At 46.2% G+C, this 25471-nt stretch overlaps 2 protein-coding genes across 2 annotated transcripts in view; both read left to right on the plus strand.

Annotated features, from left to right (window-relative positions):
* The window catches only part of CLCN4 (chloride voltage-gated channel 4), a 508359-nt gene that overhangs the window by 281884 nt on the left and 201004 nt on the right, over positions 1-25471 (plus strand). The window lies entirely within an intron of this gene.
* Positions 4414-25471, plus strand: part of WWC3 (WWC family member 3) — a 128824-nt gene continuing 107766 nt past the window's right edge. Inside the window, exon 1 of the mRNA XM_050776579.1 lies at positions 4414-5022. Coding sequence (XP_050632536.1) covers positions 4739-5022 — 284 coding nt within the window. The 5' untranslated portion in view covers positions 4414-4738. The remainder of the gene's footprint in view (positions 5023-25471) is intronic.

Raw genomic sequence — 25471 nt, forward strand, 5'->3', positions numbered from 1 at the left:
GGAAAAGTATTCTGCAAGTTAGAGATCAGTGCATTGTAACAGCTGCAGAAAGGGGATTTCCCAGAGGGTCTGGGAGGAGAACAAAAGCATTTGCATCTCCTTTCCCCAGAGCCTAAGTGGATTTTTCCTGAGCTGCTTTTCCATGTGAAGTCTTGGTGGGAGGATGGAGCACTACAATGTTGGTGCTTTTGCTGTTGGCATGGCTGTGGTTTTAATGCGGAGGAAATAAAGAATGTGGAATTGTGCATTCAGTTAGGACTCAAGACTCCTTCACTCTGCAGTGTTTTGTGTGTGCATGTGGTTTTTAGTCCGATATGGAAAGCCCCGCTTGACTGTAAGAAAGACAGGCCTTATTCTCTCTAACAATTCACACACACACACACACACACACACACACAGAGAGAGAGAGAGAGAGAGAGAGAGAGAGAGAGAGATCCCAATTTATGCCAAAGCTGGGAAATCAAGAGTCCCTTCACACCCCTACCAATTTCTCTTCCTTCCCATCTCCATTCACAAGTCTTTAGGGACGATCAGCAGACGCCTGGGGCTAACATTGCACACAAGTGGAAAAGGACTAATGGTATAATAGAGAAGTCTTGGTCTTGGTCACCCCAAGCGCTGGCCTCTTCCTCTCTGGTTCAGCTCCTTTTAGGAAGACAAATGCAATAGCCCCACTTCTGTTCTCTCAGGAAGAGAGTGTCCAGAGGCAGTTGGTGGGCATGTGGATGAAGTTTTCTCAGTGAGGGTCTCCAGTCTCTCTTCTTTGGCATGCCATGTCACACTCCTTTCGCCTCTATTAATGTGCAAATGACAGTAGGAATGCTTCTAGATGTTACGGTGATTAAATGAGCTTGTATTTGCTAAGTGCTTAGATGACAGCAAGTGTGCAGGATCCTATCTTAGGTCAGTCTCTTTAGAAAGGATGCCTGAGATGGGGGTTCTCAAGTGAGCAGCTGATTGGAGGCATGCTTACACAGGCAAGGGAGGTGGGACCGGGCTGGGGAGGAGCTGGCAAAGCTATGATTTCCAGAGAAGTCCAGCCTCAGCCTGACCCCATGGGGAGCTCTGGGGTGTCAAGGCATTCGAGTTTGTCCCACTAAGGCAAGGAAACTGGACGGTCAGCTCCTGGGGGTGGGTGTAATCTCTCAAATATCTCTGTTAGTGAAGGGTCATCTTCACAATACTCCAAAAGAAGGGAGCCCGCCCCAGCATCTGCTATACAAGTAAATAATTTCATGACAGCAGCTCCATGTGCCAAGGGGCAAGAGCTCAGAACTTGGGAATCTGAACACCTGAGCCTCAGTTTCCTCATCTGAGCCATCTTCCCTTTGGTCTCACAAAGCCTCCCGCGAGTCCCCAAATTGAGGTTGGCACCCTGGCTTCATTTGTGGACAAGTCACAAGTGTATTACAAGGGCCAATTTCTTTCTTTCTTTTTCTTTTTTTTCTTTTCTTTCTGTTTTTCTTTTTTTTCTTTTCTTTCTGTTTTTCTTTTTTTTCTTTCTTTCTTTCTTTTTTTTTTTTTGAGATGAAGTCTCACTCTATTGCCCAGGCTGGAGTGCAGTGGCGTGATCTCGGCTCCCTGCAAACTCCGCCTCCCGGGTTCATGCCATTCTCCTGCCTCAGTCTCCCGAGTAGCTGGGACTGCAGGCGCCTGCCACCACGCCTGGCTAATTTTTTGTATTTTTAGTAGAGACGGGGTTTCACTGTGTTAGCCAGGATGGTCTGGATCTCCTGACCTCGTGATCCACCCCTCTCAGCCTCCCAAAGTGATGGGATTACAGGCGTGAGCCACCGTGCCCGGCCTACAAGGGCCTATTTCTGTGTTTGGTCCCCAAGGGAGTGCAGGCTGGAGCACAGACTATCCTCTTCTCTGCAGCATGCCTACACCCAGCACAGTGTTTGCGCGTGGGAGGTCCACTGTTTGCTGCCCGCCTGAACCGGTAGAGATCTTTCACCTACAGTGAAGACTCCTCGGCGCGCTGGCCTCTTTGAGCTCCTAATTGGATGCAGTTTCCCCCACCCCTTGCTCTACCTGATGCTTTTTTCATCTTGCCTTTCCTTCTGAGTCCTTTGATGTGTGGTGTGTGTGTTATCCTCTTTCCACCCTCTCTCTGCAGAAGTCGGTTTTACTCCAATATGCCCTAGCCCCATTCAAAGTACTTTTGAGTGATAGATTTGTGTCCAGATTTGTGAGATTCTAAAAGGACCAGGTGACAGGGAGGGTGGAAACGCAGCTTCAGAACGGCCATGTTGGGTGGTAAGGTAAGAAGGCGGTGGCAGCCCCATTGGCGATAAATCATGCCAATCGGAAGGGAAGAAGTCAGAGCAGGGACACTCAGCACTTGGGGCATTCCCTGGCACATGCGACATCACGAAGTATTTGCTTTTTTGACCCTCCCACTCTTTCCCTTGGACATATAATAATCACACATGTTTAACTAAAAGGACTCATGCGGCGTAATTTATGACATAGAACATTCAGGTAGGGGTAGATAGATACTTGGGGAGCAAGAAAGTTTCTGTGTTGTAGTGGGAGGAGGGAGAGGAAAGGTCTTCCTTGGATAGTTTCTTGGATGTCGCTATACCGTCACATCTTCACCTTCTTCTCCTTCTCCTTCTTTTTTTTTTAGACAGGGTCTCTGTTCCGTCGCCCAGGCTAGAGTGCAGCGGTGCAAACATGGCTCATTGCAGCCTCGACCTCCCCGGCTCAAGAGATCCTCCCACCTCAGCCTCCCAAAGTGTTGGGATTAAAGGTGTGAGCCACCGAGCCCGGCCCCACATTCTTCTTCTTCCTCCTCTTCTTCTTCTTTTTTATTTATTTATTTTTTTGAGACGGAGTCTCTCTCTGTTGTCCAGGCTGGAGTGCAGTGGCCCGATCTTGGCTCACTGCAACCTCTGCCTCCCGGGTTCAAGCAATTCTCTTGCCTCAGCCTCCCGAGTAGCTGGGATTACAGGCGTGCACCACATGCCCGGCTAATTTTTGTATTTTTAGTAGAGACGGGGATTTCACCATGCTGGCCAGGCTTGTCTTGAACTCCTGACCTCGTGATCTGACCGCCTGGGCCTCCCAAAGTGCTAGGATTACAAGCGTGAGCCACCGCGCCCGGCGGTGTTCTTTTTTAAAAAACACATTTCCCCTCATAAAAGTAGTATTACCATTTTACAAAAAATTGGAAGGCAAATCATTTTTTAAAATCCCGCCAAAGGAATGCAAACTCCTGTGAGCATTTCGGGACATTTTCCTCCAGTCTCTTCCCCTATGTATCTGGATTTCAATCAGGCTCTACCAGATATTTTTGTATCACTGTAACTGTTTAAAAATCTCCCCGATACTGTCCTGCATTTCCTGGCATAACGTGTTGTGGCTGTGGGTCTGGAGCACGAAGTAGGTGGGGGATTTAGGGCAAGACACAGCCCCAACTCTGGAGCTTCAGCTTCCCCAGCTGGGAGCCAGTGAAACAGAAGTTCCCGTCTAGGCTGAAAGTTTTAGGAGTTGACCCGGCTTCCTCCTCAGCAACAACGGTCTATTTGGGTCTCCGCTCAAACGATCAGACCCCACAAACCGGATGAAGACCTCAGGGAAGGTCAAGGAGCTCCCGCCTAGTGTGGGCACCCAAGTTAGCCCTTCTAGGGCTGTCCTGGCGGGGACGCTAAGTGACCACCTGCCCAGCTGCCCGCTTCCAGAGGAGTCCTCCCTCCGCTGCCCGAGAGGACCGGCCGCGGGCTTCCCCAGCTCCTCAGCTCCCTCGGCCCCGCCTTCACGGGCTTTTCCCACCTTCGCGGGACCAGACGGGTTGTGTGGGAGACCGAGGGCGCAGCCTCCCCCAAAGTGCACAGAGGGTCTCCCCAGACAGCCAGAGCCCGGGAGCAGGTGAAGGGAGGGGACTGCCCGCTCTCTCGGGAAGTGTTTGCGCCCGAGGAGTCACCCCAGGCAGGCCGCGCCCGCAGTCCGGGTAGGGCGTCGTCCTCTCCGCCCGCCTTCCTCTACGCGGGGGCCCGGGGGCGGACTGACGCGGCGGCGCCCATCCTGGCCTCCATGCGGTTTCCCGAGGCCGGAGGAAGGTGGTGGAGCGGGAGGGAGAGAGGGAGGAGCGCGCGGAGGGGGAGGACGGCGGAGGGGGAGGAGCAGGCAGAGGGGTGGGGGGTGGGGTGGGGTCGAAGAGCCGAGCGTCGAGGAGGATCCCGAGGGAGACTGGAGGCGGAGCAGCCGGCGACGGAGAGCCGGGGAGGACGCGGGGCTGGGGGAGGCGGAGCAGCGGGAGTGGGTGGAGAAGCAGAGGCGGCGGGAGGAGGGGGAGCCTCCGTGGGAGATTCGGGAGGAGCAGCCGGCGTGGGAGGAGCCGCGGGGCTGGGTGAGAACTGGGCGGGACGGCCGGAGGCGGGGCCTGCGAACGCCCCGCCCCTGCTCGCCCGGGCCGCGCCGAGGAACGAAGATGGCCGGGCGCGCCGCGGGAACGGAGAGGCGGCCGGCAGCGGCGGCAGCTGCGGCGGCGGCTCCCGGGCTGTGACTTCGCGTGCGGCGGCCACCTGGGCTACCCGAACGGAGTGGGCGGCGCGGGCAGCGGCTCGCTAGGGCGGGCGGGCGGACGCCGGTGCACGGGCGCCGGGCAGAGGATGCGCCGGGAGCGGCGGGCGGCTCCCCGCGGCCGCCCCCGCGCCCCGGGCGCCGGGCCTTAGTGCTGGCGGAGGAGGCGGCGCGCGCGGGGCGGCCGGGCGGCGGCGGGGCCCGCGCCGTCATGCCTTGGCTGAGCGGCGGCCGGCGGCGACGGCGGGGACAGCCGCGCGAGGCCCCGCGGGAGCCGCCGCCGTCCGCGCAGCCCCAGCGGGAACCGCCGCCGCCGCCGGCGCCCCCCGCCGCGGTCCCCACGCCCCCCGCTCCCTCCGCGCAGCAGCCGCGGGCCCGGGAGAGCGCGGAGCTGCCGCTGCCCGCCGGCTGGGAGGAGGCGCGAGACTACGACGGCCGCGTCTTTTACATTGACCACAACACGCGCCAGACGTCGTGGATCGACCCCCGCGACCGGTAAGCGGGCCGGCTGGGGGCGCCAGACCCGGCGCGGGCGCTACGACCCGGGCCGCCGGCCGGCGCCACCGCGGATGCGCTGGGGACACGCCCCGCCCAGCTCGGGGCCGCCGAGAGCCCCCGGGTCCGGGCAGAGCTCGGAGCGCCTCCATCCCCGGAACCAGGGGACTCCCTGGAGTGCTCCGGTCCAGGCTGCGATCGAGGCGCCCCTATGCCTTGGGCCCAGGGAGAGGATCGGAGACACTAGGAGGCCCTCTGGGCTGGGTGAAGATGTTTGGTTCCCGGGGTCCGGGAGAGGATCCGCCCTCGCAATACCCCGACTCCCAGGGCTCTGACCAAGAATGGAGGTGCCCCTTCTCCAGGCCTCGAGTCCTCTGAGCGCCGAGGCCGGCCGCCTACCGGTCCCTCGCCGCTGGGCGGACCCTCTCATTCGGTTCCCTCACGTCACCCGCTGTCCGGCGCCTGGGAACTGGGCGCCTGGAATTTCCTCTCCTGGGGCTGACAGATGGCCCTCTTTTCCTTTCTCTGCGGCAGCCTCGCCCATCCCGGTCCCGGGCGTCTGCGGCCCACTGCCCCGGCCCTGGTTCTGCAGGTGTCCCCAGCCCCGCGGTGGCGAGATGAGCTGTCACCTTGGATCACAAACGTGCGCCCCAGCTTTGGGGTGCGGGTTCCCTGTCTGGCGGGTTCAGGCTAGTTTCCATCCAAAACCTGATGCCAGACGGGCCCTTGAGGGATTCCCAACCCTTTTGGAGTTGGAGAAGTCTGTTCCCAAACTCTAGTTGCTCTTTAGCGCCTTAAAACTCGTGAGTTAAAACTGTTTGAAATAGCCTTCTGTACTGCAGCCAGAATGCAATATGATTAGTTCCATATGCTTTTGGAATAAACGAAAAACAAGAGTTGTATTTTAAGTTTCCTTTTTGTGAAAGATATGCATGGAGTACAAAGCTGTCTTATTCATGTATAAAAACCCAATCAAGTAAAAACTGACTCTTCTGAAAGCACTACCAGATTTCATTTAATTAATTTCATGTAATGAAGCTTTTCCTTAACTTTTCGCTCGATTGTCTATGGGTTTCAGTTGTTCAACTGCTTTTACAGAGACGTATTTTGTGTGGAATTGGGAATTCTGTGGACATGAAGTGTTTCCGCAGGTTATCTGATGTCTTGTCCTCTCTAGAGCAACTCTTCTTCCAGGGCCTGAGTGCCAAAAAGGAAACACCACAGGCTTCCCAGTGATTTGAAGACTTACAGAGGCCCAGTGTAGTGACATTGTGCCTGCTTCCTCCTACCTGCATGGCACTGGCGTCTGAAAATAAACTTTTGAGGAGAGAAGCTGCTGAATTGTTTGAAGATTTCTCTGAGTTCAAGCAGGGGAAAACAAAAGAAAGCAAAACAAAAAGATCGTGGTTCCCTAACATTCTCGCTGAATATTGCAAACCTCTAGGCTCAGAAACCTATATCAATTCTAGTACAATTTTATGGGTTAAAAAGATGCCTAGTTATTTTGAAAATCAGGTGAGATCATGTTATAATTTTAACCAAAGGCTAGAACCCCAGCTGTTTGATCAGCCCTTGGATGGTTCTGGAATTGGTAGAACTGCTTGGAATGCAGTGCCCTTTTATACCGTATGTATGTTAAAAACCCAAACAACTGGAAAATTAACTAATTAAAATAGTGTTTTGCTTAGAAAAGGCTAAGGCTCACTTTCCGAGAGTAATATAAAACAGTTGTGGTTATATTGGAGTGGAGATTCATGCTGAAAGATATCAATGTGAGGATTTTCTTTTTAATGGTGTAACCTGTGACAAACGTGAATGGACCATACAAAAATCAGCTTGGAGAATCTTGTTTTCCATGTATTTCAGACACATTTCCTATATTCCTTTTTTTTCAGAAATTGATTTGTTACTTTTCAGACAATAACTTATAGGTTTTTTAAAAATCTCCGTTCTAATGCTCAAAGTGTCAATTGAGTGAACAAAAGTGGATATTTTACCTTTTTTTTTTTGTAAAGTAAAAACATGTGTGTACTTTTATGAGATGTTGTTTTTATAGTGAGTGAAAATTCAGCAGGGGACAGCTTGAACTTCAGCTCCCATAATACCTTGCCCGAAATATGTATGGAATGTTCAGCAAGCCACAAACATTTAAGTGGAGTCGGCTGAAGGCTGTAATAGTCATTCTTCTTCCTCTTTCATAACAGAACCTGGCTGAGTTTTATAGGTGGCGGGTTATCCTTTAAAGTTGTAATTAACTTTTATTATATGGGAAGAACTGTATGTCAGAGGGCAATGTTTTCTCCATGTGCATCTGACAGTTAAAACCCTTTTTGAGTTGCATTTGAGTCACACACAGGAAAATGGTATTCAAGAAATATGAGGACTTTCCCCAAACAGCTTCCACATAGAGACCTGACAGGAGAAAGGCAAATAAATAATAGCTTTTTTTTTTCTTTTTAAGAAAATGAAATTGTGGTGGAATAAATGAATGTAGTAGGTTAAGTGAAAATTGTTGACTTTAAACATCATTTCATATAAACTTTGGTAAAAACTGTATAGCATAAAATATGGTCCAAGGGCTGTAAACAAAATCTCTTCTCGAGTTTTATAGTCATTCCATTCAGTGTTGTGTTTAACATTTGATAGTGCCAGCTCAGAGCATGTCCGTGAATTTACTGTAACTCTGCTTTTTAAAGTTACAATGAAGATATAAGGAGACATCTTTACAGATGTGGATACAGATGTATACAGAATCTCAATATTTTAAAAACAATTTTTTAGTTTAATTATAAGCCTACCTTCGGTTGGCTGGGCGTGGTTGCTCATGCCTGTAATCCCAGCACTTTGGGTGGCCGAGGTGGGTGGATCACTTGAGGTCAGTTCAAGACCAGCCTGGCCAACATGGTGAAACCCTGTCTCTACTAAAAACACAAAAATTAGCCGGGTGTGGTGGTGTGCGCCTGTAGTCTTAGCTACTTGGGAGGCTGAGGCAGCAGAATCACTTGAACCCTGGAGGGGGAGGTTGCAGTGAGCCGAGATCGCGCCAATGCACTTCAGCCTGGGTAACAGAGTGAGACTCTGTCTCAAAAAACAAACAAACAAAAAAACCTACCTTCAGTTTAAATTCACTGTTTCTATAGATTGATACTGTGCGTATAATTTTCATGGTTTACTGGGAATCATACCCAAAAACTTGGTTAAAAACTGCAAAGTTAGGCCAGGCGTGGTGGTTCATGCCTATAATCCCAGCACTTTGGGAGGCCCAGGTGGCAAGATTGCTTGAGTCCAGGAGTTCAAGATGAACCTGGGCAACATAGGGAGACTCTGTCTCTACAAACAAATGAAATAATTACGTGGGCAGGGTAGCATGTGCCTGTAGTCCCAGCTACTTAGGAGGCCAAACTGGGAGGATTGCTTGAGCTGGGGAGATCCAGGCTGCAGTGAGCCGTGGTGGTGCCACTGCACTCCAGCCTGGGTGACAGTGAGACCTTGTCTCAAAAAACAAAACAAAACAAAACCCCACACCAAAAAAACAAAAAAACAAACTACAAAGTTAACTTATTTCTACGGCTGGTAGTTTCCTTACATGAGTCTTGTGTGGTTTACATTAGTGGCACACTTATATATTAACTGAATATATTAACTCAGAGTACCTTAACCACCTTATGAAAAGGTATTTACCATTGGGCAGAAAATATGGGAAGAGCGTTTTTGCCCCCTTGGTAAAGTTTCACTGTCTATGACAGTTGTGTTTACGTGTGTGTCTTGCAGAGTTGTTTGGGTATTATCCTATAGATGGACTGAGTGGTTGAAACCTCATGTTCCATTTCCTGTAGCTCAGGTGGAGTTGTATGGTACTGGAAATGCCAGCTCTGGGCAGCTTAAGTGTGGTGGATGATACCACATTTGAGATCAAAGTGTAAATAATCATGCTGATGGCGGAAGAGCAAGATCATGTCATGGCATAAGCTTTTGGGGACCCATTTGCTCACCAGATGGGATTTGACCTGTGCTTCATGGAGGAATTCTGTGGTATCTTACAAGTCTTCTGAAGACTCTTTTGCTTTAAGGGGAAAGCAATCCATAGCTCTGGAATTTGCTAGGTTGGATCCCCATTTAACAGCCAAATAACATCATTGCTACCTTGGAACCTTTATTTAGTTATTCAGTATTAACTAATAGGAGGTTTGCTATATTTATCCTGCAGAGTCTATTTCTGGATTATACAAACTGTCCTGGTTGAGCTTTCTGATAAACAGGTAGTGATTTCTCCTTTTTTCTTTTTTTAAGGTTATATAGATAGTGTTTGTATGAACATGGGGGAGCATCTTGTTTTTAAGGCTGTAAGGGGTCAGTCCCTCTAAGAAGCGTCTCTTGCTTCCATTTAGATCATCAACCCTTATTTTTTGGTCTAACATCTTTCTTTTCCTTTCCTTCCATTTATTTATTTATTTATTTATTTATTTATTTATCAAAGAAAAGTGAAAGGAAAAGTAATTCATTTCCAAAAATAGCTCCTGGATGTTTGGAAATCTTCAAGTTTCCTTCTTCCTTTTACTCTGATTTGGGAAGTGGAAATAACGCGTATCACCATCTCCAGTTAGGTTCTACTTTAGGAGACCATGGGTCAGCAGCATGTTCATGGTCATCTGGTGAGCCTACAGTAGGCTTCTTGACTTCCATTCCAGGTCCTTTTGCTAGTGGTGTTTGTCTTTCCCAGAAATTCAATAAAACGTATCTGATGGAATAAAAGCAAAGTTAAATTCTACTGAGTTCAGTTATCCCCGTTTAAATCTAATAAAGTGAAGAAATATTTGTGGAGATTCTTGGCCTTTTGTGTGCAGGGACAGTATGTGGAGACCAAGCTGGTCTGGGAGGTGGCACACAGACACATGAAGTGAAGATAACAATGGTTGCAAGGCATCCCAGGATTGATTCAATTTCTCGGATAATGATCACTTCAGAGAAAAGATGGGCTCACTTGAGCCTGGGGTTATCTTTGTCTTTGCCCATCCTTCTGGGTGAGGGGTTCTAGTGCTTTTCCAGCAGTAGAAAAGCAAGATCATCTATAGGATGATCCACTCAGTCCATCAATAGGATAATACCCACACAACCCTGCAAGACGCACACATAAACAACTGTCAAAGACTGAATCTTTACAAAAGAGGCAAAAGTGTTCTTCCCATATATTCTGCCCAACGGTAAATACCTTTTCTTTCTTTTTTTTTTAAGACGGAGTCTCGCTCTTGCCCAGGCTGGAATACAGTGGTGCGATCTTGGCTTATTGCAACCTCCCCCTCTCGGGTTCAGGCAGTTTTCTTGCCTCAGCCTTCGAAGTAGCTGGGATTACAGGCGTGTACCACCACACCTGGCTAGTTTTTGTGTTTTTAGTAGAAACAGGGTTTCGCCATGTTGGCCAGGCTGGTTTTGAACTCCTACCTCAGGTGGTCCATCTGCCTCAGCCTCCCAAAGTGCTGGGATTACAGGCGTGAGCCACTGCGCCCAGCCGTTAAATACCTTTTCATAAAGTGGTCAAGGTACTCTGAGTTAATATATTCAGTTAGTATATTAGTGTGCCACTAATGTAAACCACACAAGACTCATGCAGGGAAACTACCAGCCATAGAAATGATAAGTTAACTTTGTAGTTTGATGCTTGGTTTTTTGGTGTGGGATTTTCTTTCTTTTTTTGAAAAAAAGCAAGATCTGGGCAAGATAAGGGGGAACAGGAGAAAAGTGCTGGCCTTGAGGAAGTACTGGGTGTGTTCGGAATAAATGAGGGAATGAGTCAACTCGACTGACCCAGAGCTGTCATGTAAGGGAGGTAAGACTCAGGCCAGAGCTTGTAGCTCAGAGTCCCACAGCTTTGAGGCTGGAAGAGCTAGGATCATCTTACTCAAATTTCTTTTTCTACTTGACAGCCACAGCCAATGGGTATGTTCTGCTGGCTGTTAGAAGGGCAAGGGACTTGAACTGGGTCGTCTGACCCCCGTTTGGGTGCTCTTTCCAGAACGCCACCCAGCTGCCCAATCCACACGATTTTTAAGCATCCTGCCTCTGTTCATTCATTCATTCATTTATTTGTTCATTCAACAACTGTTTGTTGCACAATTTCTGAGTCTAAGGCAGTCTTCCAGGGTTTGGGCAACACCAGACAGGCTGCTGTGGGGCTTACCTTGTGCTCGTGTTCTTTTCCATGAGACCTCACCATGCTGTTCCTGTCTTCATGTTTCTCCCTGCCAGGATCCCTTGGCTCTGTGATTGTGACGGACATGTGTGGAATACACTAGGCTTTTGCATGGATGTTTTCTTTCTTTTTTCCTTTATCAGCTTTTTCAGGTTGAATTGCATGAATGTTTTCATCGAAAGCCCATGACGGCTGCATGAGGTATAGGCGATCATGTGATAAAACTGAGGCCAAGGGAGATTAACTCAGTAGCCTCACTTCCTATAGCCAGTGAGGTCAGCGTCTGTTCGACTTCAGAGTTGAGCCAGGTCTCCTGCCTGTTCTTGACTGTCCCTTGGCTAGGTAACTGTGGCTAGGTAACTGTGCATGCCCCTTACACCTTGCTATACCCGTTAGTTATTTTGATCTTGCATTCATTATTGTTTTATGTTTAATTCTTACTGTGGTATAGTGGCCCCTCAAAGATGTCCAAGTTGCAGTCCCTGAAGCCTGTTAATAAGTAACCTTCCATGGCAAAAGAGACTTTGCAGATGTGATTAAGTTAAGGATCTTGAGATAGGGAGATGATCCTGGATTATGTAGGTGGGCCTGATGTCATCATAGGCATCCTTACTAGAGGGAGGGAGGAGGGTGAGGTCAGAGTCAGAGATGGAGATGTAATAACGGAAGCAGAGGTTGGAGTCAAGTGGCCATGAGCCAAGGAATGCAGGCAGTTTCTAGAAGCTGGAAAAGACAAGGAAATGGACTGTTCCCTAGAGCCTGCAGATGGAACGCAGACCTGCTGACACCTTGATTTTTGCCGAGTGAAACTGATTTTGGACTTCTGTCCTCCAGAACTGTAAGGTAATAAATTTGTATTGTTTTAAGCCACTCGGTTTGTGGCAATTTGTTACAGCATCGGTAGGAAGCTAACACCCCCATGTGCATTGTTATCTTAGTGAGAATGGAAGCATCTGGTCATCTTGGTGTCTATATAACAAACACAGCAGCTGGCATTTATTACATGCTTAGGCAGGTACTGTGCGAAGCATTTTACACCTTTTTTCCTCTCCCTGGCTTCTCATGATACCCCCAGAGGGTCCTCGTTTCTTGTGCAAGCATGGAGAATCACTCACATTGGGATTCGCATCAGATGTGCTGTACCAAAAACATAGTTGATGAGCTAGCCAAATATGGGGGTGGGGAGAGGTAGGCTTGCTGAGAGAAGAAGCCAGTTGGAAACTATTGGAGGTTTTCTCAGGTGGTCACAGGCCTGAATTAGAGCAATCAGGGGCACTTGGGCTAGAAAAGGCAAGGATTGTGTCAGAGACATTGTGAAGGAAACACGGTGCAGAGGATTTCACTAATGCTTGAACGAAGGCAGGTGAAATCAGGAGGGCAGCAGAGGAATCTTACTAGCACCTAAGGAGGAGCCAGGACTCACTGGGGCCAACCGAAAATCCTTCTATTAACCCCACTCAGAAGCATTCATTGGTGGTGGTGGTTTTGTGTGTTCAGTAACTCGGTTACATAGAGAAACATGTTGAGCTGTTCAAGTTACTGTATTGCTGATGGGCAATGTCCTAAAAGGTGTCCAAACCAAGAAAGTGTTATTTTTGTTTTATTTTAGTTTTGGAGACAAGGTCTTGCTCCGTTGCCCAGGCTGTGCAGTGCAGTGGCATGATTATAGCTCACTGCAGCCTCCAACTCCTGGGCTCAAGCAATCCTGAACGTGTTACTTTAGACCAAGGTTTCTCAACTCTGGTCTAAAGTAACCCTGGTGGTGGGGTAATTCCTTGTTGTTAGGGCTGTCATACGTAGCATAGGATGTTTAGCAGCATCCCTGGTCTGTCCCCACTAGATCTAGATATTAGTAGCAAACTCGCCACCCTCAGCTGTCTCGAAAATGTCCCTAGACATTGCCAAATGGCCCCCAGGGCGGGCAATATCCCTTGGCTGAGAACTGCTGAGCTACCTCTATCCACCTGGTTACAATGCTTCATCTTTAGCGGCTGAATTTGTTTCAAGCCTGTTATCAGTTCCTGAGATACTATGCAACAGAGACCTGATTTCTGTGTTTCCATGAACAAATTTCAAACATATTTATATGAAAAACCCTGAACCAGTATATGAAACTGGGAACATGTATTACTATGAGTGTATTCTTCAATTCTTAGAATACTCTCAATTGATAGGTATTTACTGTCAAGAGTATACATATATGCAGTGGAACAGAAGAAAATGCATCTATCTGTTCACACTTGTGTTCTGCAGCAACCCGGAGAGCTGGCCTGGCCTTTCGAATGTGTGTGTGTATGTGTGTGTGCGTTTGTGTGTGGAGGGAGTGATCAGGCTGCCTAAGATGCTCCGAGCCATTCACTCACCCCTCCTTCGGTTCTCCCTTCTGTGGAGGAAGGAGGGGTGAGAGAAGTGGAGTGCTTCTGCCTTTGCTCAGAAATTCTACAGATGCAGGCAAGGACATCTTGAAAGGCCGCTTATGGAGCTGTGGGATCTCCAGCATTTTTCATCTGGAGGGTTCTCTTTTCATTTCTTTACAACTGAAGGGACTGAGAGAGAGCATGGGGAGGAGGTGGGGATGTTGATGTTAAGAATGAACGGGGGAGATGGCTGCACCAAGCCTGGGGTCACCAGCCACACAGTGGCAGTGGGTAGATCTTTGAGGCAGGCGGAGGTGCCCCAAGCAGCTCCTCCGCACGAGGCTCCGTGCTGTAGGAAAGAGGGCATCTACTGGCTTGGGTGTGGTGTTTCCAGGCGGCCTGGAGCTGGGCCAGGAGACCACATAGTCACTGCAAGAGACGTGTTCTTTCTGCCACTTATAGCTCTGTCCTGTGGACAGGTGCCTGTCCCCAGCATGGGGGAGGCCTTGGAGTATGGGGTCAACTGGATTTGCCCTAAAAATTATTTCCATTAAAAAAAATTGAGATATAATCCACATACTATAAAATTTACCTTGGGCATGGTGGCTCTTGCCTGTAATCCTAGCACTTTGGGAGGCCGAGGTGGGCGGATCACTTGAGGTCAGGAGTTTGAAACTAGCCTGGCCAACATGGTGAAACCCTGTCCCTACTAAAAAAAATATAAGAAAAATTAGCTGGGCGTGGTGGTGGGCACCTGTAACCCCAGCGACTCAGAAGCCTGAGGCAGGAGAATCACTTGAACCTGGGAGACGGAGGCTGCAGTGAGCTGAGGTCACACCACTGCACTCCAGCCTGGGCAACAGAGTGAAACTCCATCTCAAAAAAATAAAAAATAAAAATAAATAAAAGTGTACAATTTAGTGGGTTTTGTTATATTCACCAGATTGTGCAACCGTCACCCCTATGTAGTTCTGAATACTCCATGAAGAAACCCCGTGTTCATTAGCAGTCAGCCCCCATACCCCCAGCCCCTGGCAACTGCTAATCTGCTTTTTCATCTCTATAGATTTGCTTATTCCAGACATTTCACAGAGACCTCCCTGTATATTTCTTACGACTTCCTATGAATCTGTAATTATTCCAAAATAAAAAGTGAAAAAGAGATTGAGAATGAAGGAACCAAGCAGAGATCTAGTTATTTATAGTTTAAAAATAAATTTAAATAATCTCATTTAGATTTTATTGTGTTTTGTCTATATAGTACTTAGCATATAGTAGACCCTCAATAAATGTTTGCTGAATGTAATTATGTATGTAGAGACAGGTTTTATTGATTTGTAATGATCGTTTTGTATTGTTGCATTTCACTGAGTTTTCCTCATGTACACTATTCTGATGTTCTCAATAGCAGTCCCTCCTTGTAAGCTGTCAGAGCACCTATTTTATTGGGGTGACCTGATTGCCCTAAGCCAGTGGGTCTCAACTGAGGAGGATTCCCTCTTCCTTCCCCCTACACCCAGGGCATTCGGAAACATTTGGAGGGATTTTTTTGACTGTTACACCTGGGGATAGGTTCTGCTGGCATCCAGTGGGTAGAGGTCAAGGATGGTGCTGAACATCCTACAATGCACAGGATAGACCCCACCACAGCAGTGAATGATCCAGCCCCTAATATCAACAGTGCCTGAGATTGCTCTAAGCCAATCATACAGCATCTGGGCCTGCAATTGGCTGAGGCAGGAGCACATGACTCAGACCCAGGCAACGAGTTGTGAGGGGAGGTATGAGACAGGCATGGTTGGGGAGAAGGCTCCTTGTCCCCACAGACCTACGTGGAAGGAACTCCTGCTGATTGATGCTCTGTCTCCATGGAAACCTGGAGGTGGGCAGCCACACTGATTCCCCCAAAACTAGAAGGGAGCTGGCTGAGAAGCTGAGGGTGGTGGAGTGGAAAGTCTGTATCTTTGATGAGGTGGGTGGATGGATGAATTAAGCTTTGGTAGCTGTCTGCCCTTAGTACATTTTCTTATGTGAAATGTGATAACAGCATCTCCTTATCCTTTAAAGCCAGTCGAATTAGAATTTCTGTTATTTGCAGCCAGCTAAGGCATTCTTACTCATATATTTTCTGTTCCTTGCCGCCCCGTAGTTTTCATGATTGGCATAAGATCGGAGGTTTAGGCTGCCACTGAGCTGCTATCCCCTCACTTAATAAATATTCCTGTCTTTTTCACCCTGATATTTATGGTTATATAAGTACTAAAATTATAATGGTGCCTATGTGCAGTTATTTCCTCTGTAGTTCTGTTTTTCATGTTTGCCTTAGGAGATAGTTCTAGGCATGGAATGAATAAAACCCAATTTTTTTGTTAATTTGTTTGTTTTAATATATTTTTATTTTGGAATATTTTAGAGTTACAGAAAAGTTGCAAAGATTAGATGGTTTCCTTGTTGTTAACATCTAATATCACCATAGTATATTCTGTGGTGATATTTCTTTATCAAACCTAAGAATCCAGCCTTGATAACATTACTATTAACTGAACTCTAGACATTTGAATTTTACCAGTTTTTCTAGTAATGTTCTTTTTCAGTTCCAGTGGTTTTTTAGAACTATTAAACTCTTGATATTTGTATGGTTCAACCTAATATTTCTAAGTTTGTCCTTCATCTTTGTTTGGTGAGTGTTCTTTTGTGCAGTTGACAGCCTTGTTAGACTTGCTCCAAGGCTCCACAGTAGAATGCAGGGATTCTAAAGGATTTTGGAATCATGGACCCTGGGAAATCTGACACAAGGTAGGGATTCTGTGTTCAGAAAAAGGCGCCAGCACACAGAGGCTTGCATATGCTTTCAGGAGGATTAGAGCTCTCTGGAAGCCCAGCTGTGGTTCCCAGAATAATGGAGGCTTGGTTTGAAATGAGCAGACACCCCAGAGATGTCTGCCATGCACTCACTCTGTATTGTTGAATGAATGCACGCTCACATATTCACCATCACTAGCCTAGGTATATCATAAAGGATTAATTCAACAGTGATTGAGGGAGAACCTTCCATGCTTTCTCCACTTCTTCCCCTCCTTCATACCCAACCCAGCTTTAAACTGTGGTGTGCAGCCACTGGATACACAAGCACTAGATAGGTTTCACGTGAAAAGGGGAGCTATGGATGAACCTCAAAAATGTGATACTAAGTGAAAGAAGCAGATGTGGACATAATATAATTACATGATTTGATTTTTGCAGAGTGACCAGAGAAGGCAAATCCATGGAGATCGAAAGTGGATTAGTGATTGCCTGGGGCTGGGGGTGGAAAAGGTGGTTACTGCAGATGGGCACACGAGATGTCATTGGGGTGATGGAAATGTACTGAAATTGGATTGTGTGTTGCATAAGTCAGTAAATTTATAAAAAACATTGAATCTTACATGTAAAATGGGAGAGTTTATCGTATGCAGGTTATACCTCAATAGTTTACAAACATTGTTTTGTTTGTTTGTTTGTTTTTAGACAGAGTCTCACTCTGTCACCCAGGCTGGAGTGCAGTGGTGTGGTCTTGGCTCACTGCAACTTTTGCCTCCCAAGTTCAAGCAATTCTTCTGCCTCAGCCTCCCGAGTTGCTGGAACTGCAGGTGCATGCCACCATGCCTGGCTAATTTTTGTATTTTTAGTAGATATGGAGTTTCACCATGTTGAGCAGGCTCGTCTCGAACTCCGGACCTCAAATGATCTGCCTGCCTCGGCCTCCCAAAGTGCTGGGTTTGCAGATGTGAGCCACCACGCCTGGGCATTTACAAACAATTTTTAAAGCAAATCTGTTTTTAAATTCAGGTAGTTACCTTGATTTGGTAGTTGGAGAAACCAGACTATATAGATTAGACTTGGCAGCCTCTAACCATGCAAAAAGCTTTTTTTGGGCTTCTCGAAATGTCCATACAATTGCTAGGGAAACTTGCCAAGAAGCCACATGTTAACATTGCCCAAGAGTCTTGCCAACTGTAAGGGGAGGATACCACCATGTAATAACCTAGTAATCATTACTAAATTAAAAATATAGTGGGGTTTTCACTAAGGCAACTAACTTTTGCATTGAGGCATTTATCTAATAGGATGACTCATTAGTACCACTATTTGTTTTATAAAGTTGAAGTGATATCTGGTTACCTGGCAGTATTTGGAGTCAAGTGAATTTTGTGGATAAATGACCAATTGATACTTGGCCTTTAAATATTAACATTCTTTTGTTTCACACGTTTATTTCAATGTTTAACATTAGAAGTGTTTAGGGGTCTTTATTTAGAAGTTTGGTGATGTTTTTGTGACGAGAAATAGGTTGTAGGAACTTAACTCTAGTTAATACCAATTAGCCTGTGGTCAAATTGGTTTCCTTATGTGTTGTTTTGCTTAAAGTTATAGTTTCCATGGATCTATTGAAAACATTAGTGAGGACTTACTACTTACTGTACCACTAACTGCAGGGACTACCTAGGTGTGGGTAGCCCTGATTTCAGACATGGATAGCTTTGAGTCCGACTCGGGACTGCCATTTGCTGTGTCTCCTAAGGCAGGTTATTTGGGGTCTCTGAGCCTCAGTTTCCTCTTCCATAAAATGGGGACAAAGCATTTGCCCTCTGGGTTGTTATGAAGACTCAATAAGATTAGGCAAAGATCTTAGGCGAGTGTCTGCTGCAGAACAGGCACTCACATGTTCTTTGTCCTTGTGGTCATATTACATACTCCTTCAGCTTTGGGACACCTCAGCATCTTTAGTCTTCTGCTTATCAAAATTCCCTCCCTTAGCTGGGTGCAGTGGCCCATGCCTGTAGTCCCAGCACTTTGGGAGGCCGAGGTGGGTGGATCACTTGAGCCCAGGAGTTTGAGACCAGCCTGGGCAACGTGGCAAAACCCTGTCTCTACAAAAAATACAGACAATAGCTGAGCATGTGCCTGAAGACCCAGCTACTTGGGAGGCTGAGGTGGGAGGAGCACTGGAGTTTGGGAGGCAGTGGCTCCAGTGAGCCAAGATTGTACCATTGCACTCCAGCCTGGGCAACAGAGTGACACCCTGTCTCGAATAATAATAATAATAATAATAATAATAATAATAAAATTAAAAATTCCCTCTCTCCATGATTCCACTTCTGCTTCTGAGTTGCCTCCTTATTTTCCTTGTAGTTGAGTAGCACTGGAGGCTCAGCAGTATAAAGACAAGGGCTCAGAATTTATGATAGCTGTTTTTCCTCGCTGAGCAACTGTTCTTTGCATTCTCATGATTTTGTGACTGGGGAAGCGAAGTTGCTGGAAGTGAAATGTTACTAAAGAGAGATAACAGATTAGAGCAGAGCCATTGAGATTTTTCTGTCAAGGGCCAGATAGTAAATATCTCAGGCTTTGAAAGCCATAGAATTCTCTGTCTCTTTCTCTCTCTTTTTTTTTTTAAGCCCATAGGACTTGTTAATGAAGGCCATGAAGATTCTGTTGCAACTGCTCGACTCTGCTGCTGTAGTGCAGAAGCAGCCATAGACAATTCAGAAACAAACAGGCCTGGCTGTGTTCCAATAAAACTTTATTTACAAAGACAGGAGGCAGGCTGGAGGAATTGACCCATGCTCTGTTTACCACCCCATGATTGATGGCATTCTTTTTTTTTTTTTTTTTTTGAGACCGAGTCTCGCCCTGTCACCCAGGCTGGAGTGCAATGGTGCGATCTTGGCTCACTGCAACCTCTGCCTCCCGGGTTCAAGCGATTCTCCTGCCTCAGCCTCCCAAGTAGCTGGGATTACAGGCGCATGCCACCATACCTGGCTAATTTTTTGTATCTTTAGTAGAGACGGGGTTTCACCATGTTGGCCAGGCTGGTCTCGAACTCCTGACCTCTTGATCTGTGCACCTCGGCCTCCCAAAGTGCTGGAATTACAGGAGTGAGCCACCGTGCCTGGCCGATGTCATTCTCGTTTACCATGTTAATACAGTCTTGCACTGAAATGATGGACTGCATATACAGTGGTCGTTCCTTAACATTATGATGCCATATTTTTACTGTACCTTTTTTATGTTTAGCTATGTTTAGACACAAATACCATTGTGTTACTGTATTGCCTATAGTATTCAGTACAGATTTGTATCCTAGGAGCACTAGACTCTACTGCATAGCCTAGGTGTGTAGTAGGCTGTGCCAACTAGGTTTGTATAAGCCCACTGTGTGATGTTTGTACGGTGACAGCATTGGCTGACAATGTGTTTCTCCGAACATATCCTCATCAGCAAGCAATGCATGACTGTACAGCCAATGCTTTTGTGTCACACACTTTCATTATTGTTGCATTAGCTTGGCCACAAATCTGAAAATACTCTGAGTATGTATAGAATTACTGGTTTCTAGGTGTAACGTCATAGTATTCTGGAACTTGGAAATTGTAGCATTCAGTGATGCTAGAGAGTTAAAAAAATTCATATTATATGATTAGACTTTGTTCCATAACTAGCAGTCACTTAATACTGGACAGATGTTAAGAATAGAAGTTGGCTAGGTGTCGTGGCTCATGCCTGTAATCCCAGCACTTTGGGAGGCTGAAGCGGGAGGATTGCTTGAGCCCAGGAATTTGAGACCAGCCTGGGGTACATAGGGAGACCCTATTCTACAAAAAATTAAAAATTAACTGGGTGTGATGGCACATACCTGTAGTCCCACCTACTCGGGAGGCTGAGGTGGGAGGATCACTTGACCCAAGAGTTTGAGGCTGCTTCACCCCAGCTCCTGAGACCCTCCCTCAGAATCCTTGCTGGCTTGAGGAGTAAAGGGTTCTGCCAAAGTGGATATCAAGGCTGTCATGTGTGGATCAGCAGAGGAGCTGGGTTTTTTCCCAGATTGCTTCTCAGCTTTGCTGCTGGGGCTGTAAGGAATTCTGTGGAACAGGAAGTACTGTGGAGTGCATGCATGGTATGCCTGTTATTTTAGCGGTGAGACTGTGTCCTAAAAGACAGCATCTTTGGCCAGGCACGGTGGCTCATGCCTGTAATCCCAGCACTTTCGGAGGCTGAGGCAGGTGGATCACCTGAAATCAGGAGTTCGAGACCAGCCTGGCCAACATGGTGAAACCGCGTCTCTACTAAAAATACAAAAATTAGCTGGATATGGTGGTGCACACCTGTAATCCCAGCTACTTGGGAGGCTGAGGCAGGAGAATCGCTTGAACCCGGGAGGCAGAGGTTGTAGTGAGCCGAGATCGTGCCACTGCACTCCAGCCTGGACGACAGAGTGAGACCCTGTCTCAAAGAATATTCATATGTGCTTTTGGAATGCGTGTGTAATGCTTTAAGTTCTTGTGTTTAGAAACTGATATTTTGTTATTTAAAAAACAGAAGTGGGTGATCGTTTGCTTTCTAATGGCTGGGGTGGTTTGGATCTAAAATGGTAGGGCTGAAGTCCATGGTGGCCAACTCTACAGTACTTTTAACATTTTTCCCCCAGGGGAACATTGTACATTTTCTTCAGGAGCACTGTGACACTGTTTGGTTTGCTGTAGATAATACTGATTCAAAAGGCATTCCAGATACATCATTCTGTGATTGACCTGGCTAGGTTAACCCAAGATTGTCACCTTGTTATTCTCAATATTAAAAGCCAAGGCACTGAAAACCACCCCACTGAACGCATATCATAAACCTCCAAAATGTCACCATGGACGTGGCATACTGACAAAAATGTCAAGGATTACCAAGAATAGCTTCTTGCATTCACATGTAGTTAGTTACAGGCGGACAGAGTAGCTCTTGCATTTTAAATGCGACTGCAGTGGCCAGAACCAATAATTCCTGTTTGAACAACTCCCGGCCCTCAGTTTTACCTCAAGGCTTTAGATAGACTTACTTTCAATTTTTAAAAAGGAACACATGTCCTTATTATGCTTTAGAATTACTAATAGAGAGAATTCTCTTTGTTGTGCTATTTGCCACTCAGCTCCTTTTAAAAGATAGATGACATTGAAGTTTTACGTAAACACATGACTGATAAAATACTTGTTTTTCCTGAGTCATTGTCAGTGTCTCAGCTCTAAACCTAGTGCCAGCTCAGTAAATATTTGATGGAATCCAAAGTCTGCATTTTCTTAAGGTGGGCCAGTTTTTCTCTTGTTATGTAGAGAAACATATCACCTTCTTCCCATTTATTTAGGAATGGTTAGTAGCCCTTCTCTCATCTATCTGTTGGAGTGGTCATCCCTTTTCTGCATCAGTGAAAATAACACCCTAGCATTTGACTTCAAGCACAAATGCTACTTTTGTCTCATTTTTGGAGTTATAAAACCATGTAGATTAATCCCAACCAGGTGGTAGGGAGCCAAAGCTAAGCTGTTTCTTTCACCTCTGTGACCCGTGTGATTAGTTTGTGGAAGAACGCTCTCCAAACCCACAGGAAGTTCACAGACAGCTTGGATTCCTTGGGAGCTCTTCAGTATCGATTGTGTAGCAGAAAAAGCAAGCACGTCTCTGGGTCTTTCCTCTCTTCTCCATAGTCTTTTTTTATGTCTAGCTGATGTTGGGTTGCTTTACCTCTCCACCCAGAGTTAAAGAAAGTGAGTATGTTGGCTTGTTCCAAACTACATAAATAAATGAAAATCAGGGCATTTTCTATGAAGCAAACCAATGACATAATGGTACCTCAAGCACAGGAGTTACTGGAATTGGTTTTGTGAAGTGGTTGGCCGGTAATGTTTGCAAAGCTGGGAGGTGTAAGAAGTGGTTGGGTTTTTTTCTCACCAAAAAGACAGCCCTACATTAAAGTTATAGTTCTCGTATTAATGAATGGGTTTTAAAGAAACCGATGTGTTCTTCAGTTCTTTTTTTCCTCCCATGACTTGCTGTGAAGGTAAAGGTGAAACAGAAGTATGCCTGTTAGGCCATCAATCTGTTACTAATTAGGTCTTATGCTTACTGGGATCAAAAGATGGGATCAAAGTAAGAACTCTTAAGAAGCAAGAAAAAGAAGGTGCTGGGAAAAGGTGTCAATTGCAGCATAGTTTGTTTATAAATGAGCACATGAATTGTATGTACAGGGATCCTTCATAGTAACTACCTCTACTCCAGTGGAGTTGTTTAATAAAACAATGTCTTGCCATCTCTGACCACTGTTACTCACACCTGATTTTTGAAATGCCTATAAGAACTCTGGACAGTGAAAAGAATCGGAACATCATAGGCTTGAAGCCACAGGCATCATTTCTATTTTGAGGTCAGTCTTACTCCTCAGATTTCCCACACAAATAAAAAGCGTTGGCCCATCCGCAGTCATGTGGCTGGGTCCTTCCTGCTGAATAACATCTCTAACCACAGATGGTAGCCAGCTCCAAGTTAGATTGTTCTTTCTTTTGTTGAGCTGCCCATGGCTCCAACTGAAGTTTACCTGCCCATCTGGTCTTGTTGGTACTCCTAAGAGCCCATTCATATTTGCCCTTATTTGGTGTTCATAATGAGCACACAGTGGTCCGCTGATTTGTGACCACCACTCTCTGGTTTGTTTGAAGACTATGCAGATTAAACTATGTTCATCATTCTGGGGACATGATTATGAATCCACTCACTGTTCTGGTTATGTTGCTTTCGAGTGCCTCATATCTGCAACGTAGCCATTACCTTCATTTTCTGAATGTTGCACATCTACTTAGATTGTTTTAAAATGCACATTTTCTTTTCTAGGAAGAGCGAGCAGGCAGAAATGTTATACTCTTTATCCATGATGAGTGTAGCATCAGGTGAAACCCTGAGGTGTTGGCCACAGTTCTTATATATATCATATATTTATCATATATCATATATATTTATCATATATATCATATTTTATCATATATGATATATGATGTATATGATAAACATATGAGAGATATATATTTGAGACAGAGTCTGGCTGTGTCACCCAGGCTGGGGTACAGTGGCACGATCTTGGCTCACTGCAACCTTGGCTCCCAGGTTCCAGCGATTCTCATGCCCCAGCCTCCTGAGTACTTGGAATTACAGGCGTGTGCTACCACACCCAGCTAATTTTTTGTATTTTTAGTAGAGATGGCGTTTCGCTGTGTTGGCCAGGCAGGTCTTGAACTCCTGGCCTCAAGTGATCTGCCTGCCTCGGCCTCCCAAAGTGTGGGATTACAGGCATGAGTCACTGTACCCGGCCCCCACTTTTATATTGAAGGTTGTGTGTGCATGTATACAGTATCCTAACCTGGTGCTTTTCAATCCTAGCTGCATGTTAGATGAACCTGTGAGCTATATATTTGTATTTGTGCCATCCTAGGAGGTTCTGATCAGCAGGGTCCAGGAAGCCCCGATATCCATCTTTCCTCCATTTAAAAAATCGAGGTAAAATTAACATGACATAAAATTAAACATGGTGAAACCCCATCTCTACTAAAAAATACAAAAATTAGCCGGGCTTGGTGACACGCACCTGTAGTCCCAGCTACTCGGGAGGCTGAGGTGGGAGAATCGTTTGAACCTGGGAGGCGGAGGTTATAGTGAGCCACGATCTCGCCACTGCACTCCAGCCTGGGCGACAGAGTCAGATACCCTGTCTCCAAAAAAAAAAAAAAAAAAAAAAAAAAAAAAAAAAGGAATATAAAATTAAACATTAAACACTTAACTATTTTAAAGTGTACAATTCAGTGGCATTTGGTATTGTTACAGTGTTGTGCAACCACTACCTTTATCTAGTTCCAAGACATTTTCATCACCCCAAAAGAAGACTGTGTACCCATTAAGCCGTCGCTGCCCATTTCTCCTTATCCCCAGCCTCAGGCAGTCACCATTCTACTTTCTGTCTTTATGGATTTGCCTATTCATGCGGGAAATCTGAGGAGCAAGATCGATCTCAAGATAGAAATGATACCTGTGGCTTCAAGCCTATGATGTTCCAGTTCTGTTTATTGTAGAGAGTTCTGTTCTTACAGGCATTTCAGAAATCAGGCACTAATAATAGTGATCAGAGGTGGCAAGACATTGTTTTATTAAACAATTCATATTAATAGAATCATAGAATATATGCCCTTCTGTGGCTTCTTTCACTTAGCACAATGTTTTCAAGATTCATCCATGTTGTATTGTAACATGTCAAAAATATTTCATTCTTTTTTTTTTTTTTTTTTTTTTTTTTTTTTGAGAGAGAGTCTCACTCTGTCACCCAGGCTGGAGCACAGTGGTGTAAATCACAGTTCACTGCAGCCTTGACCTCCCAGGCTCAAGCAATCTTCCCGCCTCAGCCTCCTGAGTAGCTGAGACTACAGTTCCATGCCACCACTCCTGGCTAAATTTCATTCCATTTTATGGCCAAGTAATATTTCATTGTATGGCTAGGCTACATTTACATTTTGTTCATCTGTTCTTCAGTTGGTGGGCATTTAGGTTGTTTCCCTCCTTTTGGCTATTGTCAAGTGCTACTATGAAATATAGGTAGAAGTAATCAGTTTTTTAGGGTATATACCTAGGCGTGGGATTGCTGGGTCATATGGTAATTCTATGTGTAAATTTCTGAGGAACTGCCAGGCTGTTTTCTACAGTGGCTGCACTTGTTTTTTGTTGTTGTTGTTTTTTTGTTTTTTTTTTTTTGAGACGGAGTCTCGCTCTGTCACACAGGCTGGAGTGCAATGGCATGATCTCGGCTCACTGCAAGCTCTGCCTCCCGGGTTCATGCCATTCTCCTGCCTCAGCCTCCTGAGTAGCTGGGACTACAGGCGCCCGCCACCACACCTGGCTAATTTTTTGTATTTTTAGTACAGGCATTAGCCAGAATGGTCTCGATCTCCTGACCTCGTGATCTGCCCCCCTCAGCCTCCCAAAGTGCTGGGATCACAGGTGTGAGCCACCACGCCTGGCCGTGGCTGCACTGTTTTACTTTCCCACCGGCAAAAATATAGGAGGG

The sequence above is a fragment of the Macaca thibetana genome, chromosome X, assembly GCF_024542745.1.
Source record: "Macaca thibetana thibetana isolate TM-01 chromosome X, ASM2454274v1, whole genome shotgun sequence".
Lineage (NCBI taxonomy): Eukaryota > Metazoa > Chordata > Mammalia > Primates > Cercopithecidae > Macaca > Macaca thibetana.